This window comes from Bombus fervidus, chromosome 18 (genome assembly GCF_041682495.2).
Source record: "Bombus fervidus isolate BK054 chromosome 18, iyBomFerv1, whole genome shotgun sequence".
Classification (NCBI taxonomy): Eukaryota; Metazoa; Arthropoda; class Insecta; order Hymenoptera; family Apidae; genus Bombus; species Bombus fervidus.
The window spans coordinates 4,300,295-4,325,890 of NC_091534.1; the positions used below are offsets into that span (position 1 = coordinate 4,300,295).

The 25,596-nt window shown below is 36.8% G+C and overlaps 3 protein-coding genes across 7 annotated transcripts in view; 1 reads left to right on the forward strand and 2 right to left on the reverse strand.

Annotated features, from left to right (window-relative positions):
• Window positions 1-25,596, forward strand: part of LOC139996446 (putative fatty acyl-CoA reductase CG5065) — a 236,615-nt gene that overhangs the window by 33,230 nt on the left and 177,789 nt on the right. The gene's annotated exons all lie outside the window — the stretch shown is intronic.
• LOC139996478 (putative fatty acyl-CoA reductase CG5065) lies at window positions 13,917-15,009 on the reverse strand. 2 transcript variants are annotated; one of them, XM_072020856.1, is made up of 4 exons: window positions 14,688-15,008; window positions 14,340-14,594; window positions 14,234-14,268; window positions 13,917-13,948 (listed from the first exon to the last, which is right to left on the reverse strand). In XM_072020856.1, exons 1-4 carry the CDS (start codon window positions 14,888-14,890, stop codon window positions 13,932-13,934), a joined length of 510 nt encoding a protein of 169 aa, XP_071876957.1. In that variant the 5' UTR covers window positions 14,891-15,008; the 3' UTR covers window positions 13,917-13,931. The 2 variants fall into 2 exon arrangements, with proteins under 2 accessions (XP_071876957.1, XP_071876956.1); XM_072020855.1 differs by lacking the exon at window positions 13,917-13,948 and having other exon boundaries at window positions 14,184-14,268; window positions 14,688-15,009.
• LOC139996456 (fatty acyl-CoA reductase 1-like) overlaps window positions 15,114-25,596 on the reverse strand; it is an 81,661-nt gene continuing 71,178 nt past the window's right edge. Inside the window, exons 1-5 of one of the 4 annotated variants that reach the window (XM_072020826.1) lie at window positions 21,574-21,630; window positions 16,311-16,592; window positions 15,905-16,221; window positions 15,558-15,805; window positions 15,114-15,332 (exon numbers count right to left, since the gene is read on the reverse strand). In XM_072020826.1, the coding sequence (XP_071876927.1) occupies window positions 15,145-15,332; window positions 15,558-15,805; window positions 15,905-16,221; window positions 16,311-16,553 (996 nt within the window). In that variant the 5' untranslated portion in view covers window positions 16,554-16,592; window positions 21,574-21,630 and the 3' untranslated portion in view covers window positions 15,114-15,144. Of the gene's footprint in view, window positions 15,333-15,557; window positions 15,806-15,904; window positions 16,222-16,310; window positions 16,593-21,573; window positions 21,631-25,596 lie in introns of those variants that run through there. The other 3 variants (XM_072020827.1, XM_072020825.1, XM_072020824.1) reach the window with 3 other exon arrangements.

Sequence of the window (25,596 nt, forward strand, 5' to 3'; positions counted from 1 at the left end):
TGACGGAAAGTACAGTAGTTGACTACTCGAATGTTAAAAGAATAGAACAGTATTTGACTCACGTTGATATGTTGAAGAACAATATTTGATTTGACTACCCGAAGATAGGAAGAACAGTTTTCTTGAGTTAACTTGAATAACTGACGATTTGAAGATCAGTTGTTGGCTTGACTGCCCGAACATTGGTAGAACAGTTCTTTTGACTTCACGAGGATTGGTAGAACAGTAACAGATCCGTCTTGTGCTATTAACGAGGAAAGCTCGGTGTGGGTGTGCTCTTTTTGAACTAAGAACGCGGATTCGTGGTTCACACTTTTCGGTAGAAAAGTGAGGGTAACGATCCACGACGCCCATTGGTTATAGCCAATGTTAATAAATAAAATACGAGGAGAAAGTCTCCTGCAGATGTAGCTCATGGGTGTCCTTGTTCATGGGAAAACCTGTCATTTTGCTGGACAAATATCCGCTTTCTCCGTAATTAGTAAGAGCGTGCAATAAACCTAAGGACTGTTTTAAGGACCATTCATGAACCGCAAATACTTATATTTTTTTTTTTTTTTTATTTATTTGGATTTTTTACAATTTGTCCAGAAGGACATTTGGTAAAGTATTATATCTAGGTGGAAGTGAAAAAAAAACAAAAATAAAATATAGCATGTGGGTGGCTACCCTCAGCGGGGTACCATCGTCGTGTTTGCTAGGTTATATCCTTTGTGAGGTCTGTTGGGTGTTTCCTTTTTAGTCTTCTTTCAATGTTTGTTGTGTTGATCGTCTCCGCTGCCAGCTGGTTCGGGTGCGTTGCTATTCTTTCTTTGTACCTACTTGCAAGTCTGTTAATCTCCTCCTTGACCGTTGGTATTCCCAGGTCTTTCCAAATGTCCTTGTTTCTAACGTACCGTGAGGCGTTTACTATGGTTCTGAGTATTTTTGCTTGCATTGTTTCAATTTTGGTTATATGGCTCATTGCTGCTGTTCCCCATAGCGGGATTCCATGGGTCCAGATTGGTTTTATGATTGATTTGTATATTCTTAATTTGTTTTCAGTGCTTAATTTGGATTTTCGACTTGTTAGATAGTGCATTTGTCTCCTTGCTGTCTGTATTTTGTCTATTATTGATTTGATATGCTGTTTCGATGTGAGTTGTGTATCTATGTGTAGTCCTAGGTATGTGACTTGTCTAGTCTGTATTATTTGCGTGCCATTCAGGAAGATGTTTGCTTTGAGTTGTTTGGTTTTATCTAAGATATGTTGTTTCTATGTCAATCTTCTGTCCAGAATCATGCCCAGATATCTGACTGACTCTTTATCTGGAATAGATATATTGTTTATCGTCACCTGTGGGCAAGTTTGTTTTCGTTGCGTGAAAGTTATGTGGCCGGCGACACAAAATGACGTTACAAAAATGGAAACAGTATTTTCAATCCTTAGGTAACAAATAAATCGCAGCCGGAAACTTCCAGGCAAAGCACGCAGTATGAGGCTCAGGAATTAATACACCTCGAAGTATAATACTATGATACGTAGGCCGACTCTATACCTAGACCAGGCCACACTTCGCTGGCAGGATGGCAGCCAGATGTCCGCACATCCTTATTGCGTACCCTTAAGTCTCTCAAGGGCCGACCATAAATCTCAGAAAATTTTAGCTATAGCCTTTCAGATCGAACAAAGATCTTCTTACGAAAGCGTTTTCTAAGGAAAGCGTTTCGTTAGGATTATTGCCAGTTCCGAATGAGGGGGTTTAGACATCTGGTGGCCAACTTGACCGAAAGATAGAGTATGGCTTATGTTTGCAGGGCGTAACAGTTTTGTATTTGTACCAGTATTTTTAAAAATTTCCCATTTTGCGAATACTAAAGCATACACTTTAGAGTCAACTTAGAGATATGCATGTAAATGGATGGATATGAATGGTAAGCACAGTTTTCACAGCCTGGAGACTAAAATAAGCTATTCATATAAATATTTCTTTTGCATACGGCCAAATAATGTTCTTTTTCAAGTATTAAACAAATATTTCTTTTATATTTGAAAGAAATATTTTCCCCAAGATATGAAATAGACATACCTTGTATAGTTCAAAATAATATTTGTATGTCTATTTAATTAGGATAAGATTGAATCTATTTTTAAAATTGAGAGCTGATAAGTGTAGAAATAAGACGTGTTAATAAGGGAGGAAAGATAAAATTGTAGTTTTCATGGTTTAAGGAAAAGGTGGAGCAGTACTAAAAGGGTAAGAGAAAGAAGCGAATAATCCGAGAAAGTAAAGATACGAAAAGAAAGTGGGGGTAAAGGCTGTTTGTAAATAAGTTGAATCTGTTTAGAGAAATAAGAAGTAAGAGCGATAAACGATGAACGTGAATGACGTAAACAGAGACGGCAGATCGGTACGATAATGCGAGAAAAATTAATACGGAAAGGTAAAACGGTGCCACCTACCGGGTGAAAAGGGAACATAGTCAGATATAACGATGGTAAGTCAGACAGACAAATAGGTAGATACAAAAATAGAGAAGATAAGAAAAGATAAAGAACCTTTTGCACCTTTATGTGACTGTCATACCGACTTCGAAATTCGACAACCGTTTCAGCGTCCTCTACTTTTAAACGACGTTCGTTAAATAAAGTACTTAATAAAGAAGAATCAATGGGAGCCAACGGCATTCATGCGTATGTGTATACTTGTATGCCTCCAGAGAGAGGAGATATTTGATCAGCAGTTGTATTTTTCGAGTACTTTAATAGAATTAGAGAAGGGACGAGAGCGTTCATGCTTATGGTTCTGGTTGTTCCCGGACTGGTACCGCGCAATGCGGCTAGGTACTGAAGATGATACACGCTACCATATACAATATTATACAAAATTATAGATCCGCCCTGTTTGGTTACACGCTAGCATAGACAAGAACCTATTGTGTTCCACGCTACAAGAACCTATTTAATTGTATGGTTCAACGGAAAAGTTCGTATCTATTTGTGTATCCGAGATAGACGAGTATGAGAATAACAATATCGCGCAATAATTCCAGTGACATGAATATTTTTTCGTCGTCGCGTGGAACCACAAAAATATTCCTTTTTCTTAGTACGCACTGTGAAGATTGTTGAAACGAATTCAATGACCTTGCACGTGAAGTCATGTACTGCTGTAAAGCGCTATAAATTCGTCAATTCCGAAGAAATTAAGTGAGCAAAAGTCATTGGCTATCGGATGTTAGGTTTCTATCGATGCTATATACAAATTTCGAATTCCATATCTTCCGTGGTGTTTCTTAAATTGCCAACCATGTATATGACAGTTTTATCCTATTATGGTAGATGCTTCAACTTTCTGACAAAACTTGGTTTCCGGGGCACCAATCTTTCTCAACTTGATTTGCCCCTTTCGATAGCGTTGGATGCGTAGAGACTATGACATATCACATGTCACACGACATATATGACATCACATCCATCTAATATAATAGTTTTTAGTGTAGTTTAGAGACTAAGTTCAAGTCCAGGCACCGTCTGTGGATGGAAACCTAGAATTTGTTGACAAATGTCGCCAGACACGCGTTCGCTGTCAATTTACAGGGTGCTCGACTATGGGTGTGAAAAAATTTAAGGTGTGATTCTTGAAGCTCAAATTATCTAAAGATCAAGAATAAAAAAAAGTTGCGTTTTAGGCTCCGTTCTTTAGTTATCGACAATTAGAAATTAGCCGAAACATCCCCGTGCGCGAGGTAACCCGCTTACACGAACGAAAGTACGTCAGCAGCTTACCTCGTACAAGTCGCAGAAAAGAAGATTGGAAAACGTAAACTGTACTGCACGACCTTTTCTAAGAAAAATCATAGATTAGACATTAAACCTGCTTACTCATTAAATTCCATAACAGCATATGGAAAACCGTCTCGCGAAATTTAACAGTAGAAATGATAGATGTTTCCTCTAATTTATTGCCTCTGTAATTAATTAATAAGTAATAGCACACACAGAGAATGTTTATGCAAATTTCATACGTGCATCATGATTGTCCTATCCGCGGATATCCGTAGAAAAACCACATACAAATTAAGTATTCTTGAGGCGCTTTTAAATGAGATCGAACGATACCTTTCGCAATCCTTCGAGAATAAGATCAAGCAAGTTTTTTGTTGTTTTCTTGTACCTCCATTTTTCATTTTAGTTGTATGTATATGAATATTTTAATATGCAGTGACCGGTAATTTAATTTTAAAATATTTTAAATAGTAAAAAATTTTCTTTGTTGCAGTAGTATTGCCTCATTGATATTTGAGTCCGGATAAAATTACATTACTCGACCGCCCAAAGCCTTGATGCATCAAGGGGAAAGACAGCGGAGACAATAACCAAGCATTCACTGGCGTACACTGAACTAAACCTTGAATTTAATGAAACGCCATCTATGGCATTGACCGCATTCATTCGGCTTTTTAAAATAAATACATACGGCGCCTCCAATTCCTTTCTCTATATTTGGGTACTACTTTTCAATCTATATTCAAATTTGCAAACATCCTACTTTTTATATCTATCCTGATTTCTATACTTTCAATCAAAAAGATAAATTGCATTCACGCATGTGTCTTTAGCGAGAACTTTAGCGAGAAATTTGTCAAGTAGTAGCCAACGCGGTCATGATACTTTTATGTAACTCGAAAAATAAGACCGAGCACCCATTTATATGTACAAAAAAAAGTTGTTCGGAATAACAACCTTGCCAAAATATTTCAAAGGTATTGAAATCAGTGAGAAGCATACTAAATACTTGCTGGCTCATCGTGGACAAACACATTTTTGGTACAAAATATGTATTCATTTCGTTATGTAAATGCTGAGGACCATCGAAATCGATTAACGTTGTTGCGAGTTATAAACGGTCAAAGATGGTGAAAATCACAGTATCTTCTGGAGTTTAAGGCCATAACTGTAATAAATCTAAAGATTCTTATATTCTTTGATACCTGTTTCTTTTTTCTGCATCAATCGATTTCGATAAAATGTATATGCAATAACTGTCATGAATTTACAAAACGTATTTTTTAAATTTTCATGACAGGTTCAGATTAAAAAGTTGTAAGAAGGGGCCTCTGTTATTTTCTCCTCGATTTCGACAAATTGCAATTTTTTCAAAATTCTTTTACACGCTACCTATTACAAGTCGTTTGGCCCATTTTTTAAAAAATTATTTCATCTTGAAGGATGTTCAATAACTTTTATGAGAAATGATACAATTTTCATGGTCCCTCGGTGTATGCACCTATGTAGTAGGTGTTTACGTATGTATGTGTGTACGCTTAAAACAAGTTTTGTAAAGAATAAGCGTCCCGAAGGTCATCAGGCCACGGCAAATTCGATATAAATTTGGCATGTTATATAAGCACCACCATATGCGGAAGAGCTACGCTTCAGGTTTTTCCCGTTGGATAATATAAAAACAAAATATATTACAGATAAGAAAGTCAGTAATTAGTTATGTACTTGATATTGCTATTAAAGCAATAATCAACAAATGCATTCTGGACGAATGAAATCTTATTCTCAATTCCAACTCATTATTCTATTCATTGCTCCTGTACTGGAAATGGATATATCTTGTTGCTAGTTAAAGTTGTAGAATATTCTACTTGCAGAAAAGCGCATATGTCTATAGCGAACTACTCTGCTTATACGCTTCGATTCAAATATATACTATGCACGTGTATTCAAGAATTTTTGCATTCGTCGTGTAACATCCGGTGTCCAAAATCAACAATTGAAAGAATTACGTATAAGAAACATCATTCGCAATTGCCATTTCCATTTATGGTCTAAATACTGTCATTTTTATTGTCGTCACGGGCGATATTTCGCAATAATAATGGAAATATAATTGAACGCTCGAAATATTTCTATTTTTAATTATCATGGATGTATTACTTCGCATTGAAAATTAATGAAGCACATGTATGTCCATTACACAAATAATACGGCGAATACACACATATGACGTTACATCTTGTACCACGATACCAAATCTACGAAAAAATGTAGAATAATTATTTCAAGTGCTTTATTTTCGTGGCACGAAAAATCTAAGAAGGACAAGCGTGTAAGTCGCTTACACAATTCGATCAATCCGGATTTTTCATAAAAATATTAAGAAAACAAAATTTGGGTTTTGTTTATATATTGCCGAACATAGTAGGAGCTTCACTTCGTTCAACCATTATATTAAAATGACACAAATGACATTACCACACACCGATATAGTGTGTCAAACATATGACTTTCTCGAAGTTCGAACATTTCTACTGTAATAAAACACGTTAAAAACGAGTTCTTTACGGTGATAATTGTCGAAAGCACAGACGTATCACAAACTAAAAATTTATATATTTTACTAAGATATGTATTTAGAAGAAAGCAAAAATATTTATCAGATGTGATTCAGATTAAGGACTGTACATCAGAAAATTTATACAAGTACGTAGCTGGCATTTACGTGGATAACGCTAATGGTATGCTAGAGAGACAGAACTCATTAGTTTTCGCGTGTTGAGAGATAATACGAAAGTTGCTGTTTTCCCATGCATTTGCCACTGCATGTGTTTAGTTGCATATCATGTATGCGAATCTTTTCCGATAAGTATTGAGCAGCTTGTACATTTAATTTGTAGCTGTTTTGCTAGAAGTGTAAAAAGTCAAAGTCTACTAGAAAGCACGCAGAATTTTGTGAAAGCAGCGCGCTTGGAAGTGCTTCAACCGTATGTAACGAACTGGTTAGCTCAGTTAGAGTTCGCCAAAAGATTTTTGGAACAGTGAAAAATACTATTCAGTGTGTTAGCTGATACAGCTATGAAAAAAATGTATGGTACTGTTAATATCATATTTAACTCTTCTAATCGTAAAATTATATAAAAATTACAAAAATTATATAAAAAACATACAAAATTATAAAAATATAAAAACAGATTTTAAAATTCGACGCAATAATTGTTTTTGCTCAAATAATCGTAAACTGTCACATCACGTTCGTTTTCATATGATCAATAGTCGATTACTGTACACCGAGATTCGATGATTCTAGCGGTGTTTCCCCATTGATTTCGTCAGTGTTCAACCGTTCAAAGGCTTAGAAATAATCCGAATCTGAATTGTCAAGGTAATCAACGGCGACCGGTAATTATTTTCCGTTTCAAAACCGCCATTGGCATTTTCAAATTCGAACACTGAGATGGTTTCAACCGCTGCATCTTCAAAAATCTAAATTTTCAATGAGATGAAGAGCGAGCAGCAGTATTGTTGAGAATTGTGGATCGTAATAGCTGAAATAAATATGTAGGAACATTTTAATTACATGTAGGGACGATAATAAAATAGTTTTGTATTTATTTAATGTGCGATTTACAAGATGTTTATAGATACCCATTACACGTGTTTCAGCACTCTTCTAGTCTCACTTTTATACCATGTATACCAAACAGTGACATTCTTTTGTTCTACGAGACTCTGCGCACGCATATACTCGCGCAACATACGCGCATCCCTACTGCGTAGTCGATCCGGTGTAATACACACAATTACATATATTGCACCAAGCATAAATTGGCGAGCCGCTATCCGCTCGCGCACTTACAATCGCTAAGTCGCTGCATACTTGCGAATGTACCGTTAAATACTGTTACATCTTGTAACCCACGCCATCCATCGGTCAAGATGATCACTTGCAATAATCCTAAGAACCGTAAATTTTAGCCCTTAAATTCCTTAAGTATTTTTCAAGTCGAAACGTTCCTTACAGTTGTTATTCATTCTGGGAAAACGCGGAACAGCGAATTCTTCTCATGTATAATGCCACTCGTGAGCGCCTTTGGTAGGGAGAGACTAGCGCCCATCCCTACCCACCAGTTCTTTCCTCATCCAATTAGCAGCGATATCCGTTGCCCTCACTTTCTTAACGGAAAATGCCATCAACGAATCCGCTTGTCTCGTGCTCTAGACACACCCATCAATATCCTTCCTCCCCGGCAGCGCAGTTTACGAATGGTAGTTGCTGGTAACTCTGAGATCTGAAAACATTTCACTTGCTATTAACACTTCGCTGAGAAAAGTTCTACACGCACGACGCGCAAATTCTCAAATCTACAAAGTTGTTGGAAATAATGTGTATATCAGTATATCCTCGTAACTCAGTGCTATAATCATTCAACGAGCCCTATAATCTCAACCTAAATAGGGAATCGACTGATTCGTGGCGTCGATTACCGTATCGTAACGAGAATTTACGACTTTTGTTGGTGCGTTCTACCGCGAACGCGTCACTCCGCGAAACGGTGGAACAGGTACTATCTTTAGTATGCGTGACGAAAATCCAGCTTACTATATTTTTAATCGTATACGCCCGGCATATTAATTAGCGTAGGTTATCTTTAAATGGACCCTGCATCCGAACCCTGAATCGCGCGCATGTGTTTATTGCCGATATCTACCAAGTGTATTGTAGAACAATTAGCTGCCTTGTATTTCTCTTCATCGATCGTTATCTATTTTCTTTTGTGTCTGTTTTCCTGTAATATATATTTGTGTATTTCTCATCCCTGTGAATTCTGTGAAAGGCATTAATCTTGAAGGAAGGCCAATATTCTTGATGTCGACAAGTGATGATGGTGACGAAAATATAACAAACAAATTTCATACAGTTGCAAAGGTGCCGCCTATCGAAGAAGGATTATCATCTACTAAAATAAGCCTGCCATCGCAAATGATATTTGTTACGTAGTTAAAAATGTAACAAGTTGTGGTGCAGATATAATCAACGAGAAATTTGTAAAGAAGACGATAACAAAATAAATGTTCGAGAATTCAGTAACTTCATTTAAATTATTGTAGTAATTATGATCCGATGATATTTTTGATATATATTGTATTGATAATGATAATTGACAATTAAGAGAAGACATAATTAAATATACAATGGCAAGGAATCTACGATCGCATGTTACTTGTTGCTATTCCCACTCTGTGTTCCTTAACAAAGATCGAACAACACTGCGACTTCACGATAGTAGATACCGACGCGTCTGTTACAGGGCTGTAATGATATTCGATGTGAAACACCTCTAGATACTCATACTTTTAATAACACCACCCTCTTACTGAAACTCGATAATGTCACGCATTAATGATTCGATTAACATTTTTATTTCCAAAACCAACGAAGAAATAGCTTTGAATCATCTTAAAGCGTAAAAGATTGGCAGCAATTGACTTTTTATCTTTGATTGCTTCTACGCATACATTTGCTGCGGCACGCGAGTCATAGGACGATTCGAATCGAGAGTGACCAATGCTGTTTTACCTCATACTATTGACACCGTTTCGATGTACGAGATGTAAAAATAAACAACCTCCGGACAAAACAATATCGCCGCTTCGTGCAACCGTCAACCGGTGTCGAATTAAAACTTTCCGGTACTTCCCCGACCAGTATAAATAAACTGACATGCTCTCTAGGGATTCAGTAGTCAGTATTCCGTAAACATTATTTAGTATGCTCATATCGAGTAGTATTGATCGAGCGACGATTAACTTTGTATTTTGTACTTAGAACGATTTTAAATATATCTGACTGTCACAAGTATTCACTCGTGTCGTCATCTAAAGCTACATGTTTAATATCCACCACACACTTTATTGATATTTTCGTTACATACAATTTTTCATTGGTTAAGATGAAGGTGAAAATGCTTGAATTGCTAATTGCATCTCATATGAACGATCTATTCTGGTGGTGTTAAACTCACACACACACACACACGCGCGCGCGCGCGCGCGCATGCACGCAGTCAGTGCAAAAGGTATTCATACAGTATATAACTTCAACAAAAATTAAAATTACGGCAGAATATCGTTTAGTAAGAACTTTTTGCAAATGAATAATATTTATATATTATTACAAGTCTTAAAAGTAATTTATAAAAAAATTCGATACATATTCCTGTTCTGAAAATATTAATTAAAATCTAGCTAGTGATAGAAATATATGTATAATATATATTCGTGTAGTTAGCGGTTCATAGGATAAAACGTATAAATATTTTTAAAAGTAATCTGCATCGATGCGTAAAAATATGGATTTGAAAGACAATTTCTTCCTGATACAAGGTAACTATTCGAAACACGATAATAAACGATACACAATGCTATGCAATGCAATGCTAATACACGAGCGTTAATGTTGCATCATGTTTGGAATCAGTTAAAAATAGCTTTAGAATATATACATGATAGAAAATATATGAGCCTCCTGAAACGAAAAATATCGAGTCACCATATTTCATCGAGAAATCATTTAAAGAAGGCTTTTGTAGGAGACTGAAAAGATATTTCCAGCAGAGTACTCATCAATTAGACAAATTCAAGGCTTTTTTTTTTTGGTGGAGGAAATCCTCCTAAACCTCCTAAATCTAAACTAAAACCTCCACGGTGACCGTCCCTCTTGCGAGGGGTGCCCGGGAAACGCTGAGGCGACACCCCCCCCCCCAGCGCACAACGTTCTGTGCGCAAATGGCGCGGTGTGCTGCCATGTCACGTCGCGTCCTCTCCCGGGGGCTGTCCGGATCCCCATCCGGACTGCTTGGCGGCCCGCGGGTGCTAGAGAGTCCACCACCTAATTTCAACCACCATCGGCGGTCGCGGTGGCCCTCGCGCGCCCCGTGTAGGCGCGTCCACAGGCACCGACGCGCCCTCGACGGCCGATCCTCTCGGGATAGGAATCCCGCTCCATCAACCGCTCCTCTGTCGCCATCCGCAGCATAACTAGCTCGCAGAAGGAGGCTACGGCCTTCCTGCTCTTCTCGCTCGTCAGCAATGCTTCAAAAATCGCCGGCGGCGAGAAGTCGTATCCTATTTCCCCGGCGAGAGAGTGTTGCGGCGCCGTCCACGTCGGGCAATGTTCCAGCGTGTGCTGCGCCCAGTCCACACCAGCGTCATAGTGGTGGCAACGTGCGGTCGCCTCTCTCCCGATTCGGTGCAGGTACTCCCCGAAGCACCCGTGTCCCGTGAGCACCTGCGTCACTCTGTAGGTCAGGGGAAATGCGCTTCTGTCCAACAAAATGTCCCAGTTTGGAAGGACGGCGTCGAGGACCCTTAGCTCCGGCGTGACCGTTAAAAAAAAAAATTTTTTTTCTTTTTTTACGTGGAGGAAATCTTCATAGACACCTGACACGTCTCTGTGTGGGACGCCGCAAACCACTGGACGGCAGAAGGTAGTGCCGGATTCTTACCGACTAAAACCTCCACGGGCGGGACGGTAAGACCAGTACACGAGTTTCGTCGGCCCTGGGCCCTGGATTTGTGCTTTTTATTAAACACCGTCTCTATACCAAGCACTCACAGAAAGTATACCACACACAAGGGACTCCTGCTTGTGCCTGTTGTATTTTACTTTCAAGAGAGAGATTTTGGTTTTCCATCCTTTGCAAATAAATGTCCCGGAGCGAGGATACTCGCGACGACGTGTCGTCTTCCCACCCGGGCCTTAACGAGCGTAGCTGGCTGCCCCACCGATAAATTAAATGCTACGACAGTTTCAAGTCTATAAAATCAAAAGGAAACTTACTACTAACAGAAAACGGTCGCGATGGGTTAGACCCTTGATTTAGATAAAACTTTGCAGGTTTATAAAACAACGCAAAATGTTAGACTCGTATCCTTTTTAGATGTGGCAACTCAAGTTTAAAAGGTAAAATCACTCTCTAAAGTTCAAGCCTTAAGAGGTTCTTTCGGAAACAGTTAAACACAGATAAAAATTTGTTAATACAAATTTTATGATTTCCAGCGTATTGAAAGAAACCGCTATTGTTAACCACAAGTATTCAAAATTGTTTGAAAAATTACGTTAGTCATGTTCATTTCAAAAATTATGGCAGCAATACATATGACAGAAAAAAAAAATTGCAGTTTTATTATCGATGCTACGATATATATATGTTGGTTCCAATTGATGTAAATATCTTATTTATATTCCGATATTTTATTTTGTATTTATTACGCATACGACCGAAATTAACGTTGCCAACGATCAACGGTGTAAGCACTTGATGATTTGATATTAGTAGTGGCCGTCAATGCTATCGTTCGACAATGCTTATTAGAGCTGATAAGGAGTACGATTTTTGTACATTCATATTTTTACAAATCTGATTACCATTATATATACAAATTTTTATATATCGCAATTTTAAATTTATTACGTGCGAAGTCCAATATTGTGGAACATGAAGAACGAGGTGGACCATGTGGCGCGGTTCTGCATTCTGTCCGTAATAATACGAATGTTTAACTAAAAACTTGGCGAACTGGTCAACTATGAGCAATCGTAAGCAATCACGCATGCAATAGGTTGAGTTTACGGCTGTGCATTAACTTTAACACAATTTGCTATGGGCGTAACATCATGGACGTAAAAATCACAAATATAATGCACTTGTCATCGATGCAGGCACATAAAATTATCGCATGCATTCTTTCGCGAACCCTAATCCTGATATTTATTGATTGTGGATGTTACTGCATTGATTATATGGTACAAAAGCGTAGTTGCAACTTAAGTAGCATTCGATGACAAAATTTTAGCCGATATATTTGGCCATAGCTATTTGGAGTGTTTGAACACGAAAAGTTTTTTAAAATTATAAGTTTTGTCTGGTATTTGCCGATGATCGATTTAAAATATTTTATGTGAACACTTTAGCGAGTGTGCATGAGTAAAGGCAATAATTAATCCGTTATTCTTTAGGAACACGTGGTCGATTAAATTTTCGATATGGACTTAAATATCGCAATATTAAGTGCTGGGTCACCAAGTTTTTCACTTTGTTGCTGGAAAAACATTGTGAACAAAGCCAATTTAAGATTTATTGAAACAAACATTTTTGTCTCACAGAAGGAGTTATTTGCGACCCATGGTTCTTTTGAGACTTATTTCTTCGTTGAAGAAAATCGGTCGAAATATCACTGTGCTTGATTTGATTTCCTTACACGAACGAAAATATGTCAGCTTGAACAATATAGTGCAGAACGATTCCAAATGAGCGATGCATGGTTAGTAGCTTACAAGCTGTAGAGAAGAAGATTATGGGATTCGCAGACGGAAATCATTTTGCGAGACCTTTTCTAAGAAAAATTAATGATTAAACATTAAATCTGCATACTCATTGAAATCCGTAACGTCATATCGTAAACTACTCCAGGGTGTATTAGAACAGAGAGGATTAGCATTTCCACCGAACCTTCGCTTTCATAAATAATTAATAAACAAATGTATATGTAAACAATTTTTTTGCAAGCTTACACAACGTAGGAAAATTACACATGCACTGCGATGGCCGGACTGTTGTCAGATAAATCGTAACAAAAATAGCAATATCCACAGAAAAACCACGTACGCTTTATAAATTTATGAGCTGTTAATAAACATGGAAAAATGCTGTTTCGTATGAATCACACACAATTTCCGTACAAATTATTGATCACTGTATATTGCGATATTCACATATATCCACATGAAATGAAAACCTATATCCTATTTAAATTTAGCTTAAACAAAAACCTACCTACTACTTATTATGTGAAATAATATTTTATCCAGCTATGAATGTCACGTCTGGTCTCTATTTCGTCGATAGTATCATATATTTTAAAGCCGACTAGTCAAAGAACTACAAGGTTATTGAGCAAACAACTTGAGAATCAAAGTGAGCATTTAGAGCAAATGAAGATTTCATAGAAAAGTTTTATTTTAGAACTATCTTATTTGACAATATATTTATTTTGTATCATCATTGTTTATTGTGTACACTTTTCAGCGATAAATTATTATTGTTAACGAATAACTATGTCGTAACTTTTAGTTGGTGGAGGATGATAGAGAATTTTGTCATTTTAATGTTGCCCCTATAATGAAAAAATGTTCATATTCAGTGAGAAGATGAATTGCTTACATCTCTAAAATCATGTGCGTATAAATACCTACATTCTTTTAAAAATTTTATAGAAAAAATAAACAATGTCATAAATGGATTTATTTTGAAAGAAGACGAATAAAAAGATAAAATGAAAAGGATAACGAATCCCTTCTTCATAAAATTGTGTTTATATTCATCTGGTTTAAACAGACAAAATAACGTTCAAATTGTCAGTACATGATACAATATATTATCAGTAGTAAGATCATTATACCGGACGTTTTAGTGATCTGATGTATCCAGTACAATCTGAAATAATCGAAAATATATGTATTTATATTAGTTCCTATTTTTTTATACAAAGATACTTTTATACGCACCGTGATAATCGTTCTCGGGCTGTTGATTGAAACTCTTGTTTTAGAATAAAATTCCTAATTCCCATCAGGTAAATTGCGACATACTTCTCCCAATCCATATCCTCCAAATCTAGTTTGACCATATCGCTGTCGTGTAACATTTTCACCTTCCTCGCCAAGTCCGAACAGTTATCCCTTTGGAAAGTCCATTCGTTCGTCAGGAAATATGATACCGATGTGAACAGCTTGTTGCCATTTTTTAGAAGTTTCATCATTCTGAAATATCATTTTTAATTATTATTGTAGATGAACACAAAGATTGTTCCACAAAGATTGTCCTCGTTGTTCGAGGATCGATAGAATACTCACGTTGGTTTACTGTCTCGCAGTCTTAAAAATGTATCTATGACGAACGCAGGTAAAACATACGGAATTACACTCAGAAGGTTGAAAATATATTTATTAGCTATCATTGGACAACCCGGGTACCATAGCGTATCGTTCATTGGCATTTCTCTGCTATACTTCAACACGAGCTGTAGCAACCGACCCAACCTTGTCAATTGGAACATTTACATTATTACAATTATTGCAATTATACTTAAAGCACAGTTTACTTTCATCCGAGTATCTCGGGAAATATTATGGAATTTAGATAAAATATTATGTTATATCACTACCTTTCTTAATTGAAGTATTGAGAGGAAAAGCGAACTTTTATTTATTTATTTTAATTGCGAATTGATCACATTACTTAAATAAACTGAATTTCTTGGAATACCGTAACAATCGAATTACGCGAGTTGAAAAACATTCGTAATAAATTTTACCTCAAAGGATTAGCGTTACTCGTGCAGTTGTAAACTTTAACTTCATGCTCAGGATGTAGCGTAACATGCCATGCAGTAGATATTATCGTGTCGACTACGAAATCGAGGGGCACGATATCTAATCTTGCATCTCTCCTACCCCGCATTACTGTTGCACATCCTCTACTAACTAGCAGAATGACACCTGGTAACATTAAATTGGTTTAGAAATTATGTGTGATTTTCGAATAGCAGAAACGTAGCACTGAATAGATTCGAAAGAATTTTCATAGTTGTGAACAAAAACAAACTTGAACTATAATAATGATGATCTAGTGGAAATCCTTAGCGTCCCATAAACCAACAGATTAATTCCATTATTCTGAAATGTTAATTGAACAATTATCATTGAAACGGATTTCTGAAAAACCTGTTATTGCAGAAATATTCTCTAGCCAACCAGGACATGGTTCTTCCAAAGAGGCACCAACTATGCTCGGCCGCACTATCGCAACTGGCAGATCTTTGCACTTGTTTGCTACAATCTGCTCTGCTAAATTCTTACTGAATGTGTATGTGTTTGGATAAGTTTTTAAAATCTCTTTTTCTATTTTATTGATCGACGTTTTGTCGAATTTGTCACACATATCGATCACCTCTGAAGGTTTCAAGCTCGTGCTGCAAAGTCAATAATAAGTGAACATATTTTTCACGATATAATTATAAATGTAATATTTCTAAACCACGAAACAGCGTCCACATATAACTTATCCTTACGTATAAACTTTTTCCTCGATCTCTTGTAGATTCGCATTACTGTAAGCTGTGCTTACGTGGACGAAGCTAATTGCATGCCTTAGTCCATTCCAAAGTTCGATGACACGCACAGTACCTTTCGTATTCACATTAACAGCCACGTGTAACGGCTCGTTGAATCTCACAGTGGCCGCCACGTGTAACACTATATTTACTTTCTCTAACAACAGATTTCTATCTTCTCGCGAAACACCTAAATCCGGCAGACTCACGTCACCTTTTACGGGATAAACTCTGCTGAAGAGTGAGGAGTTCTTTGCTTTAATGCCATCATAAATCTGAAAACGAAAATTCGAGAAGTGGGAGTTAATCAATTTCGCTCCTGACAGGATTAAAAATTGAAAGAAACAAGAATATATTTACGAACGGGATCATCTATGAGCTTCTTAAATCGTTGTTCTATCGTTTCGTCCGTTTTTGGTCGAATTAGTATAAAAATGGCAGCGATGCGAGGAAACTTGCGAATCAGTTTTTCCAAGAGACCTTTTCCAAGGAAACCGGTTACACCAGTCACAAGAATCCCACTACCGGCGTAGAATTCTTCGAGAGTATTCGTCTTATTCAACCCTTCATTCGCACTTTCATTGCTTTTTTTATCGATTGTATCCATGTTTCATGATCTTCACACTTGCAGTCCCTATATTTGCCACTGAATTATCAAATAGTAAGTTGGAAAGTCCCGTTGGAATTCTTGGGAAAATCTCCAATACTTTACTTTTCATAATTTAACCCGATGATAATTGTCGGAGATTTGTAATAATGAGCTTGGGCTCGAAGTGACAACTAGTCGCTAAACGTAGCCGCGGTCAGGGGATGAACTTTTTTACCTAATAAAGGTATAGAGTAATTGTATAGCTCTCCTTAAAAAGAAATAGTTGTAGCGGCACTCGACAGTAAACATTCCAATGGTTTCTGCCCTGTGGTTCACCACACACAGACCCTATTCTTCGGGCAAGATGATTACCAGTTGTCGATGCATCTCCACAGTACATGTTCAGCTAGTCTGAGGACCCCCTATAAATCTTAGGGTTTAGTTAACTAAGGTCCTTCAAAACTGAGAAACAGTCTTTATCGTAACAGTCCCTAAATCCATCACCTACTGTTATTTCTTCCAGACGCGGGGAGACGCGATCGCGAGGAGGCTCGTCAACGGGAGTCGTAAATTCCCGTTACGATTATAACAATCGACACCACGAACAGGTCGATCCCCTTATTGCTAGTGGGATATTAAGAGTAGTTGATGTGGTATAACACTACAATTGACACGTTATAATAATTATATTTTCAACAACTCAATACAATACGATGTTACGTCGTTTCGTAAGGTATACGTGTTATAGACGATTGTTTGATGGGTGAAGGGATAGCGTGACGATGACTGTTTTCAAGTTAGAGAATCAGTGTTGAGAAGCGGACTGAACTATAGACGAGATCGAGTCTGTGTAGATATGTTGATGTTACTCGAATGTACGAGAAGCAGCTGATTGATCCATCGATGACTTGATAGTTGTCGACTTGGTTCCGGAGTATTGACTAAACTAAAGTTGTAGAAGCAGAGAGTTGACTGAACTAATGTCGTAGAAACAGTGAAGTCCGCTCTCGTCTTATTACGCAGGAAAGCTCAGTGTGGGTGTGCCTTTTGAAGTAAGAACGCGGATTCGTTGTTTACACTTTTCGTTAGGAGAGTGAGGGTAACGATCCGCGATGCCCATTGGTTATAGCCAAAATTAATAAATGAAAATATGAGGAAGAAGTCTCCTGCCAATGTGGCTCGTGGGTGTCCTTGTTTATGGGAAAAACCTGCTTTTTCGTTAGACAAATATCCGCTTTCTCCGTAATTTGTAAGAGCGTGCAATAAACCTAAGGACTGTTTTAAGGACCATAAACCGAAAATACTTGCAGGATTGGAGATTCAGTTTAAAGACTGCTTAGGGTGGTTCCTTAGGTTTATTGAAAGTCTGTGGAACGGTGCGCTGGCCTTAGCGACCAGACCACGAGGGACGTCGCACGGACCATCTCACGCGACGTAACACCTACTACGGGTAGATACGGGAAATCTGATTTTCTCACGAACGATGCTTCCCGCTAGCAACTTTCTCTCACGGCGGCAGGCATCCTTCTCTAACCAACAGCGTAGAAATTAACCAATTAACAGCAACGTCTATTTCTCTAACTTTACGAACCAAGGCTTTTCTTAACGAATACGATGATCTCGAATCCTTAGACACACCTCATCACAGTTTTCCTTCACGACATCATCGTGACGGAAAGTCAGTCGTTACACATCTATCCGAAGCAATAGTTGGTAGTTCGTAATAATTGATCCAGAATTCCACGGCATCTTAAGCAATCATCATCCGCACTTATATCGCGCATCAAAATGCATCGACCAGAAGTTGAACTTGTACTTGCGAATCGCGAACCGCTAATATAACAATCGTGAGTTCTACGCTAAGTGTACACCTTGAATATATATTAATAAATTTCTATTGTTAAACATACTCAAGCGTTTCTTCCTCTCACTATCACGATCCATCAGCCCAAATACAGACAGCGTCTACAATTCCTTTCTCTAATCATTTATTAAGTAAATAAATCGTATGCATGAAATTTGCAATAATCGCAACACATTCGTGACGTAAATCCCGCAATTACGGAGTAAAATAGAAGTAGAACGATTCTATTCCTAAAGCCAGTGACAATAAAGTGTTAACCGTGGCAAATGTAGTAAAAATAATGCGAGTGAAAGAGAAAGAGAGGCTGAGAGTCGAAGCGTTCGACAACACATAAAATAGGAAGCCACGTAATAAGCTGAGACCTTCTTCAGTTGAAAAATCAAACTTTCTTATTTTTAACTTGGAATGAAAAGAACTTTTACCACGTGTTTGTTGGATGTTTCCGACTAAAATGACAAAATGCACGACAGAATTGGTAGCATCTAAATAACTAAAAACTATATTTTTAAAGAAAGTGATAAATAAAATAAGGGAAATATATTTTATCACAATGTAGGATATTTTACTTGAACTTAATAATATAATTGCGTAACACATAATATTACGTCCGGTGACTCTCTACAGAACCAAACCCCACGCCTCGGGCAAGATGGCAGCTAGATGTCTACAGATCCTTACCGCATACCCTCAGTAGTACCAAGGACCCACTATACATCTTGCCATTTTCATAGTTAAGGTCCTTCAGACTAAACAAGTATCTTTAATTTCAAGTGTTCCGTAAATTTATTGTCTACTACGGGAAGATACGGGTGTTACGCCACGAGGCTTACCATAGGTCGTGTCCCTAACCGTCGTTCGTGGTACTACAGTGTCGCAGACAGATGTCTTATAGGACCGGAGGAATATATACAATATAGCGACAAGCCCATAGTTGTCATCAAGCAGCGAGTTCTAGATACGTCGATTCGCATTCGGTCCGTTATTTCATCTACACAGAGAAGGTGGCATACGCGATTGTCACGTAAAATCACACGTTACAACTCAGATTATAAAAAAAAGACAAGAAGGTTGAGCCGAAACACAACTATTAACTTTCTTCTTTGTTGCACTTTATTTTGCACTTCACAATCACAATTGAGTATACACTGAATTGGCACGTATAAATTAAACTTTATATAAATTAAATAGACAACTGTTCTAAGGGTAGAAACACGGTGAAAAGATGTTGACTGTACGAAAGTTGGAAAATCAGTGAGTTTAGTGACGATATCGTGGCGGAGGAAAGCTAGTGATGTGTGGGTCTAAGAACATGAAAAGAACTGATTTGTTAAGGACAAGTTTTCATTAGAAGAGTGAGGGAAATAGATTTCGCTGTCAATTAGCTGATTTTCTAGGTTGGTGTGTGAGGAAGGTTGCTAACGGAAGATACCGAACGCGAGAAAACTAACTTTCCGGTATCTTCCCGTAGTAGGCAAAAATATAGGGAACGCATGAAATAAAAGATTCTTGTTTCTGGTCTGATGGACCATTACTATGAAAATGCCATAATTTATGGTGGATCCTTTAGAATATTGAGGCTACGCAGCAAGGATGTGTAGACATCTGGTTGTCATCTTGCCCTCGGCATGTTGCCTGGTCTCTGATGCGGTTGACGTTACATGATCGTAGGTGCGATCGGCGGCTTGACCCGCGCGTGGTGGGGATCGTCACCCGGAGAAGACAAAGAAAAATCGAAGGGGCGAACAGTATCATTTGATGATTCAAACGGAATGCATCGTGAAGTACAGACGAATAAAATCCAAGTCACTTAGTCTAACGAATACATCGAGAGATATCCTAAGGTCGAATTCCTGTAATAAACTAATTGTATTCATCGCTAAATAATTCGTGACGTGTTCATTATAATATTAAATATTGTTAAATATACAAGTTTATATTTTCCTTGTCAATTCAGTGACAGGTAAACTCATTTGAACTATCTCTATTATCTTAATTGAAACAAGGGAACGACTATTTCGCGAAGTCGATTATCCGAATCGTAGCGAGAATTTACGCCTCTCGCTGACGCGTTTTCCTCACTATCGAGTCTCTCCGCGAACGGTCGTAACAACGGGAAAGTTGGTTTTTCTCACGTACGGTATCTTCCGCTAGCAACATTCTCTCGGCGGCGGCAAAGACCCCTCCTAGTCTACCAAACTTCTTATTATCCAATCAGAAGCAATGTCTATTGCCCTCACTTTCCTGGCCAAAATTGTCATCGACAAATCCGATGGTCCCGTGCGCTAGACACACCCATCACTAGCTTTCCTCCGCCATAGAATCGTCATCGAATTTTACATATTCTCCAACCTTACAATAATCAACATGTCTTTACAGGGTTTTCACCCGTTAATCATTCATCTACTTCACTTATATTTACGCACCAGCGTAACTAGCTGCGATATAAAGTTGTTGAAAATATATAATATTACAACCTGTTAAACTCAGCGTTATACCCACTGAACCACCCCCTATTATCCTAGCAGAAATAAGGGGATAGATCTTTTCCTGGCGTCTATCGTCTAATCGAAACTGGAATTTACGACTCCCGTTGACGCGCTTCCTCGCGATCGTGTCTCTCCGGGAGTGGTCGTAACACAATATCTCCAATGCCATTTCATAGTTTCTTTTATATAGAATCAATATTACATATGTATATTTCAGTTCATTTGCGTTTGTTTCAATTTATTTTACTACAAACAAGCGATCTTTACCACTTAAAATATAATATGAACAAAATATCTCGCACGTTTAATGTAGTCACCGCGTAGCGTATTTTCACTTTTACCAAACCTGAAAGGTCGAAGACAAACCTAACAATAACTTATGAAAAGCGTTCTTAAACTCAACTGTTGCCAAAATATAGCCCGAGCTTCGCGCAAATATCACACGAAGGCGAATGTTCCGGTTACCTCTACTGACAGGTTGTAAATTATGGAATAACTACAGTAATGAACCATTTTTACTGTGTAAAATGTAAAATGCTAAATAAATATTTTAAAATTCAAAATCTTCATTTAAACTATTGTAGCAAATGACCTGATAATATTTTTGTTATATATGATACTGGTAATGATAAATAATAGTTAATAGAAGACACAATTGAATACAGAGAAACAAGGAATCTCTTGTTACCTGTTGCTATTTCCACTGCGTTTTCTTTACCAAAGATCGAACGGTAATGCGTCTTCACGATAGCAGATCCCAACACGTTTCTCACAGTACTGTAGTGATCAAGATGTAATACTCCTTTAGATACTCGCGCTTTTAATAACACCACCTTACTACTGAAACTGTATAACGTCATGCATGAATGATTCGATTAACATTTTTATCTCCAGAACCAAGCAAAACATAGATTTAAATATTTGAATTTTAATGACATTTTTATTGTATATAACACTTTATTAGCTAAGATGAAGACGGATGTATTTGAATTGCAAATTCCTTTTTATATTACGAACGACTTATTCTGCTAGGATTAAATAACACACAGTCAGTGTGAAACGTATTCATGCAATGCTTTAACAAAAATTAAGATTATGCTACAACTTCGTTTAGTAAGAAATTCGAAGGAAATGAAAAATATATACATTATATATACATTACATATTCTTACAAGTCTACAAAATAATTTTCCAAAAAAAAAAAAAGAAAAGGATTCGATATCTATTCCTATGTTGAAAATATTAATAATTATCTGGTTAATGCTAAATATATATGCGTAATATATATTTGTACAGTTACCATTACATAGAATACACTGTCTATATCGTAATATAATATAGTATAATCATTTAAAGAAGGTTTCCTTAAAAAAATGGAAAAATATTTTTAGTAGTGTATTCATTAATTTGATAAATTCAATGTCACGATATTTGCAGAACATAATAGAACGAAAACGAAACTTTACTAACAAGAAAAGGTCGCGAATGGGCAGACTCTGATTTTAAGAAACCGTGAGACTTGAAGAACAGCGCGAAATATTAAACACGTATCCTTTTTTAGTTGCGGTTAATCAAGTTTATGAGGTGTAATCATCCTCTATAGTTCAAGCCCTAAAAGGCTACCACGAAACAATTAAAAATAGACAACAATTTGTTAATAAAGATGTTAACGTATAGGAAAAGTACTACAGTTAATAAAAAATTTTCAAAATTGTTTAAAGAAGTCACTCGGTAATGTCTATTTGAAAAATTACGGCAACAATAAATATGACAAAAAAAATTTGCATTTTTTGTTGTTGAGGAAATATTAGGTTGGTATGATCACTAGTTCCTACATGCTAAGTTGATACAACTTCTAACGACGCTCCTTTGTCTTGGGTGTTGGCCACGTGTATCCGGTGTGTTTATATGGCTGTACACGGTGGTGAAATACAGAACGTAAAAACTAAATCTGAGTGAATCAATAAATATCAAACTCCAAAACATATTTCATAATATTTGTCTCGAATGCTACTATGTATTATGCATATATATATATATATATATATATGGTTTCCTCATTAGTTAAAGTAAATATCCTATTTATATTCTGTCATTATATTTTCTTTTATCACGACGACCGACATTAATGCACCTTAACGAACGCTATCGTTCGAGAATTTAATGAAACTAACAAGCATTATGATTTTTTTATATTTTATGAATGACATGCAGTTTTTATTTTCTTGTGAGCAAAGTTCAGTGGATTCGAATATGGAGAACGGGGTTCTTCATGTGGAGCTAGTCAGCATTCTGTTCGCAAGAATACAAGCGTTTCATTCAAAAATTGACGAACAGGTCGATTATGACATGAATCATAAGCAATCGCGTATGAAATAGATAGAGTTTACGCCTGTGCTTTAACTTTGTACTGCTTTAAAATTGCTACGAAGTCGTAAACGTAAAAATCGCAAATGTAATGCACATGTGATTGATGCTGGCACAGAATTCCATTCTTGAATAAATCTTTCGAATTATTACATGTGGTTTTTCGCGAGTCCAAATGCTGGCATTTGTTGACTGAGGTGTTACGGTATAGATCGTATAGTCCAAAACCGTAGTTGCAACCTAAGTAGCATCCAATGATAAAATTGTAAGTTTTGTCTTGTATTCACTGATTGATTGAACAACGTATTATATATAAACATATTGACAAATATGCATGGGCGAAGGCGACAATTAATCTGTTCTTCTTTAGGAATGCACAGCCGATTTGACCTTTGATACGGATTTAAACGTTGCAATATTAAGTTCTTGCTCTCCAAGTTCATTTAGTCACTGTAAATCGTATCCTTTGGTTAACCTTTTCTCTACATGTAAAAGTTTTCCGTTATCCCTGTATTCTGATATACCTACAATTTTCCGCTGCTTCATCGATAGTGGGATATTTTTCTTAGTAAAAGTAAATGTCAATATGAACATTAACATTTGTTCCTCGTGACGAGTAGAGTAGATAGCAATAAAAAAGTTAAACCTCGAATTTCATGGTCAAGATCGTTTTTGAACAAATTATTTTTTACAAATCTTCATCGATCCGAAAGAGTAAAATTACGATACGATAGATTCTCTTTACACTTACTCTCTGCACATCCTGTACAATTTACATATGTATTAAATGTTACGGGATGTATTGCACTGTGTCGCAATTTTTTAATAAATTTTATCAATGGCAAATCTGTGCGAGAGCAGCATTGAATGTGCGAGTAGAGCACGGAAACAGAAAAAAAAAAAAAGAAAAAAAATAATAGGAAAAAGCGTCAAAATACTCACGAATCATATTAATATTCGAATGCATTCGCTGGAAGTTAGTTCCTACTTGTGCATGATCGGCCACCTTACGGCGCGATCAGAAAATGAAGCATAGTCTCATTGCTATTTAATAATCACAAGCCTAATTACAGATACACGCTAGCACTAACGTCAACAACATGTTATTTTATTCAAGATGTTATGTTCACTGTCATCGCACCGTTCTCTTAAATTATTTTTCTTATTATATATACGTCGTGACGAAATGATTTAAAAAAATCATTTTCAAATCCGTGAAGTAGCATTTCGAGAAATTCGTCCACCATTTCTTGAAACGAATAACGTGGAACTGCAGAACAACTTGTAGTTGTCCTCTCTCATTTCGATGGCTTTTGAACACATTACCGGAATATGACTCTAAACAACATTTTTCTGTACATGTAACTGTTGGAAGGCTATAGTTTCTGAGATATTCGGAAAAAATTATCGATAACAGTAAAATGAATTCTACCAACGTATAATGTATATAATTATATACAATTGTGTATCCGCGACAGCATACCGCTGGTATTTGTTGCCCGTCCATCTTTTGTTTATAGTGTATACAGGGTGTTCAATGTAAAACATCTTAAGGGCTGATTCTCGAAGCTAAAATAGGACGAAAATCAAGAAGGAAAGAATTGCGTTTTCGGTTTTATGTTTGAATTATTGGCAATTAAACGTCAGCCGAAATATCACTGTGCACGAGTAAATCTCCTTACACGAACAAAAGTAGGTCAGCTCAAGCAGCGGGGTACACGGTGATCATCAAATCGAACGATACATGGGAAACAGTTCATCTTGTACTACAAACTATGACATTCGGATGTATCGATTATGACTACTCATTAAGATCCATAACAGCATATCGTAAACCGCTTTATGATATTTTCGAATAAAGAGGATTAGTGTATCCTCTAATCCTTTGTCTCGATAAGTAAGTAATAAACAAAAGCACATCTAGACAGTGTTTTTACAAAGTTTACACACGTTGGAAAATCGCATACGTACCACGAATATGAGACGTATTCAGAAAAATGTGAAAAAATGAAAATAGCAATGTCCAGAGGAAAATTACACGTGCATTAAGTATACTTGAGCTGCTACTGAATGTGGCTGTACGTTGTTTTACATACAGAACGAACGATTCCCATACAAATTACTGTTCACTGTACATTATAATATTCAAATATATATACATGAAATAAGAAATGAAGAAACACGAAAAAAGCAACAGAAATGTTATTCAAATTTATACTCGTAGGATTATTCAAGGTATCGTTTTATGCACTAATGTGTAATATATGCCGAATAAAAATGATATTTGTCCCGTTGAATAGCTTTTTTAAGTTTTTGATTTTGTTGACGAAATGACACTATCATT

Excerpts from the sequence above, each read along its gene's own strand:
- LOC139996478 (XM_072020855.1), bottom strand. The coding sequence starts at position 14,890 with ATGTTCCAATTGACAAGGTTGGGTCGGTTGCTACAGCTCGTGTTGAAG. Across the intron at positions 14,595-14,687 it reads CTGCGAGACAGTAAACCAAC|AATGATGAAACTTCTAAAAA; the intron begins GTGAGTATTCTA and ends ATGATATTTCAG. Across the intron at positions 14,269-14,339 it reads GCCCGAGAACGATTATCACG|ATTGTACTGGATACATCAGA; the intron begins GTGCGTATAAAA and ends CGATTATTTCAG.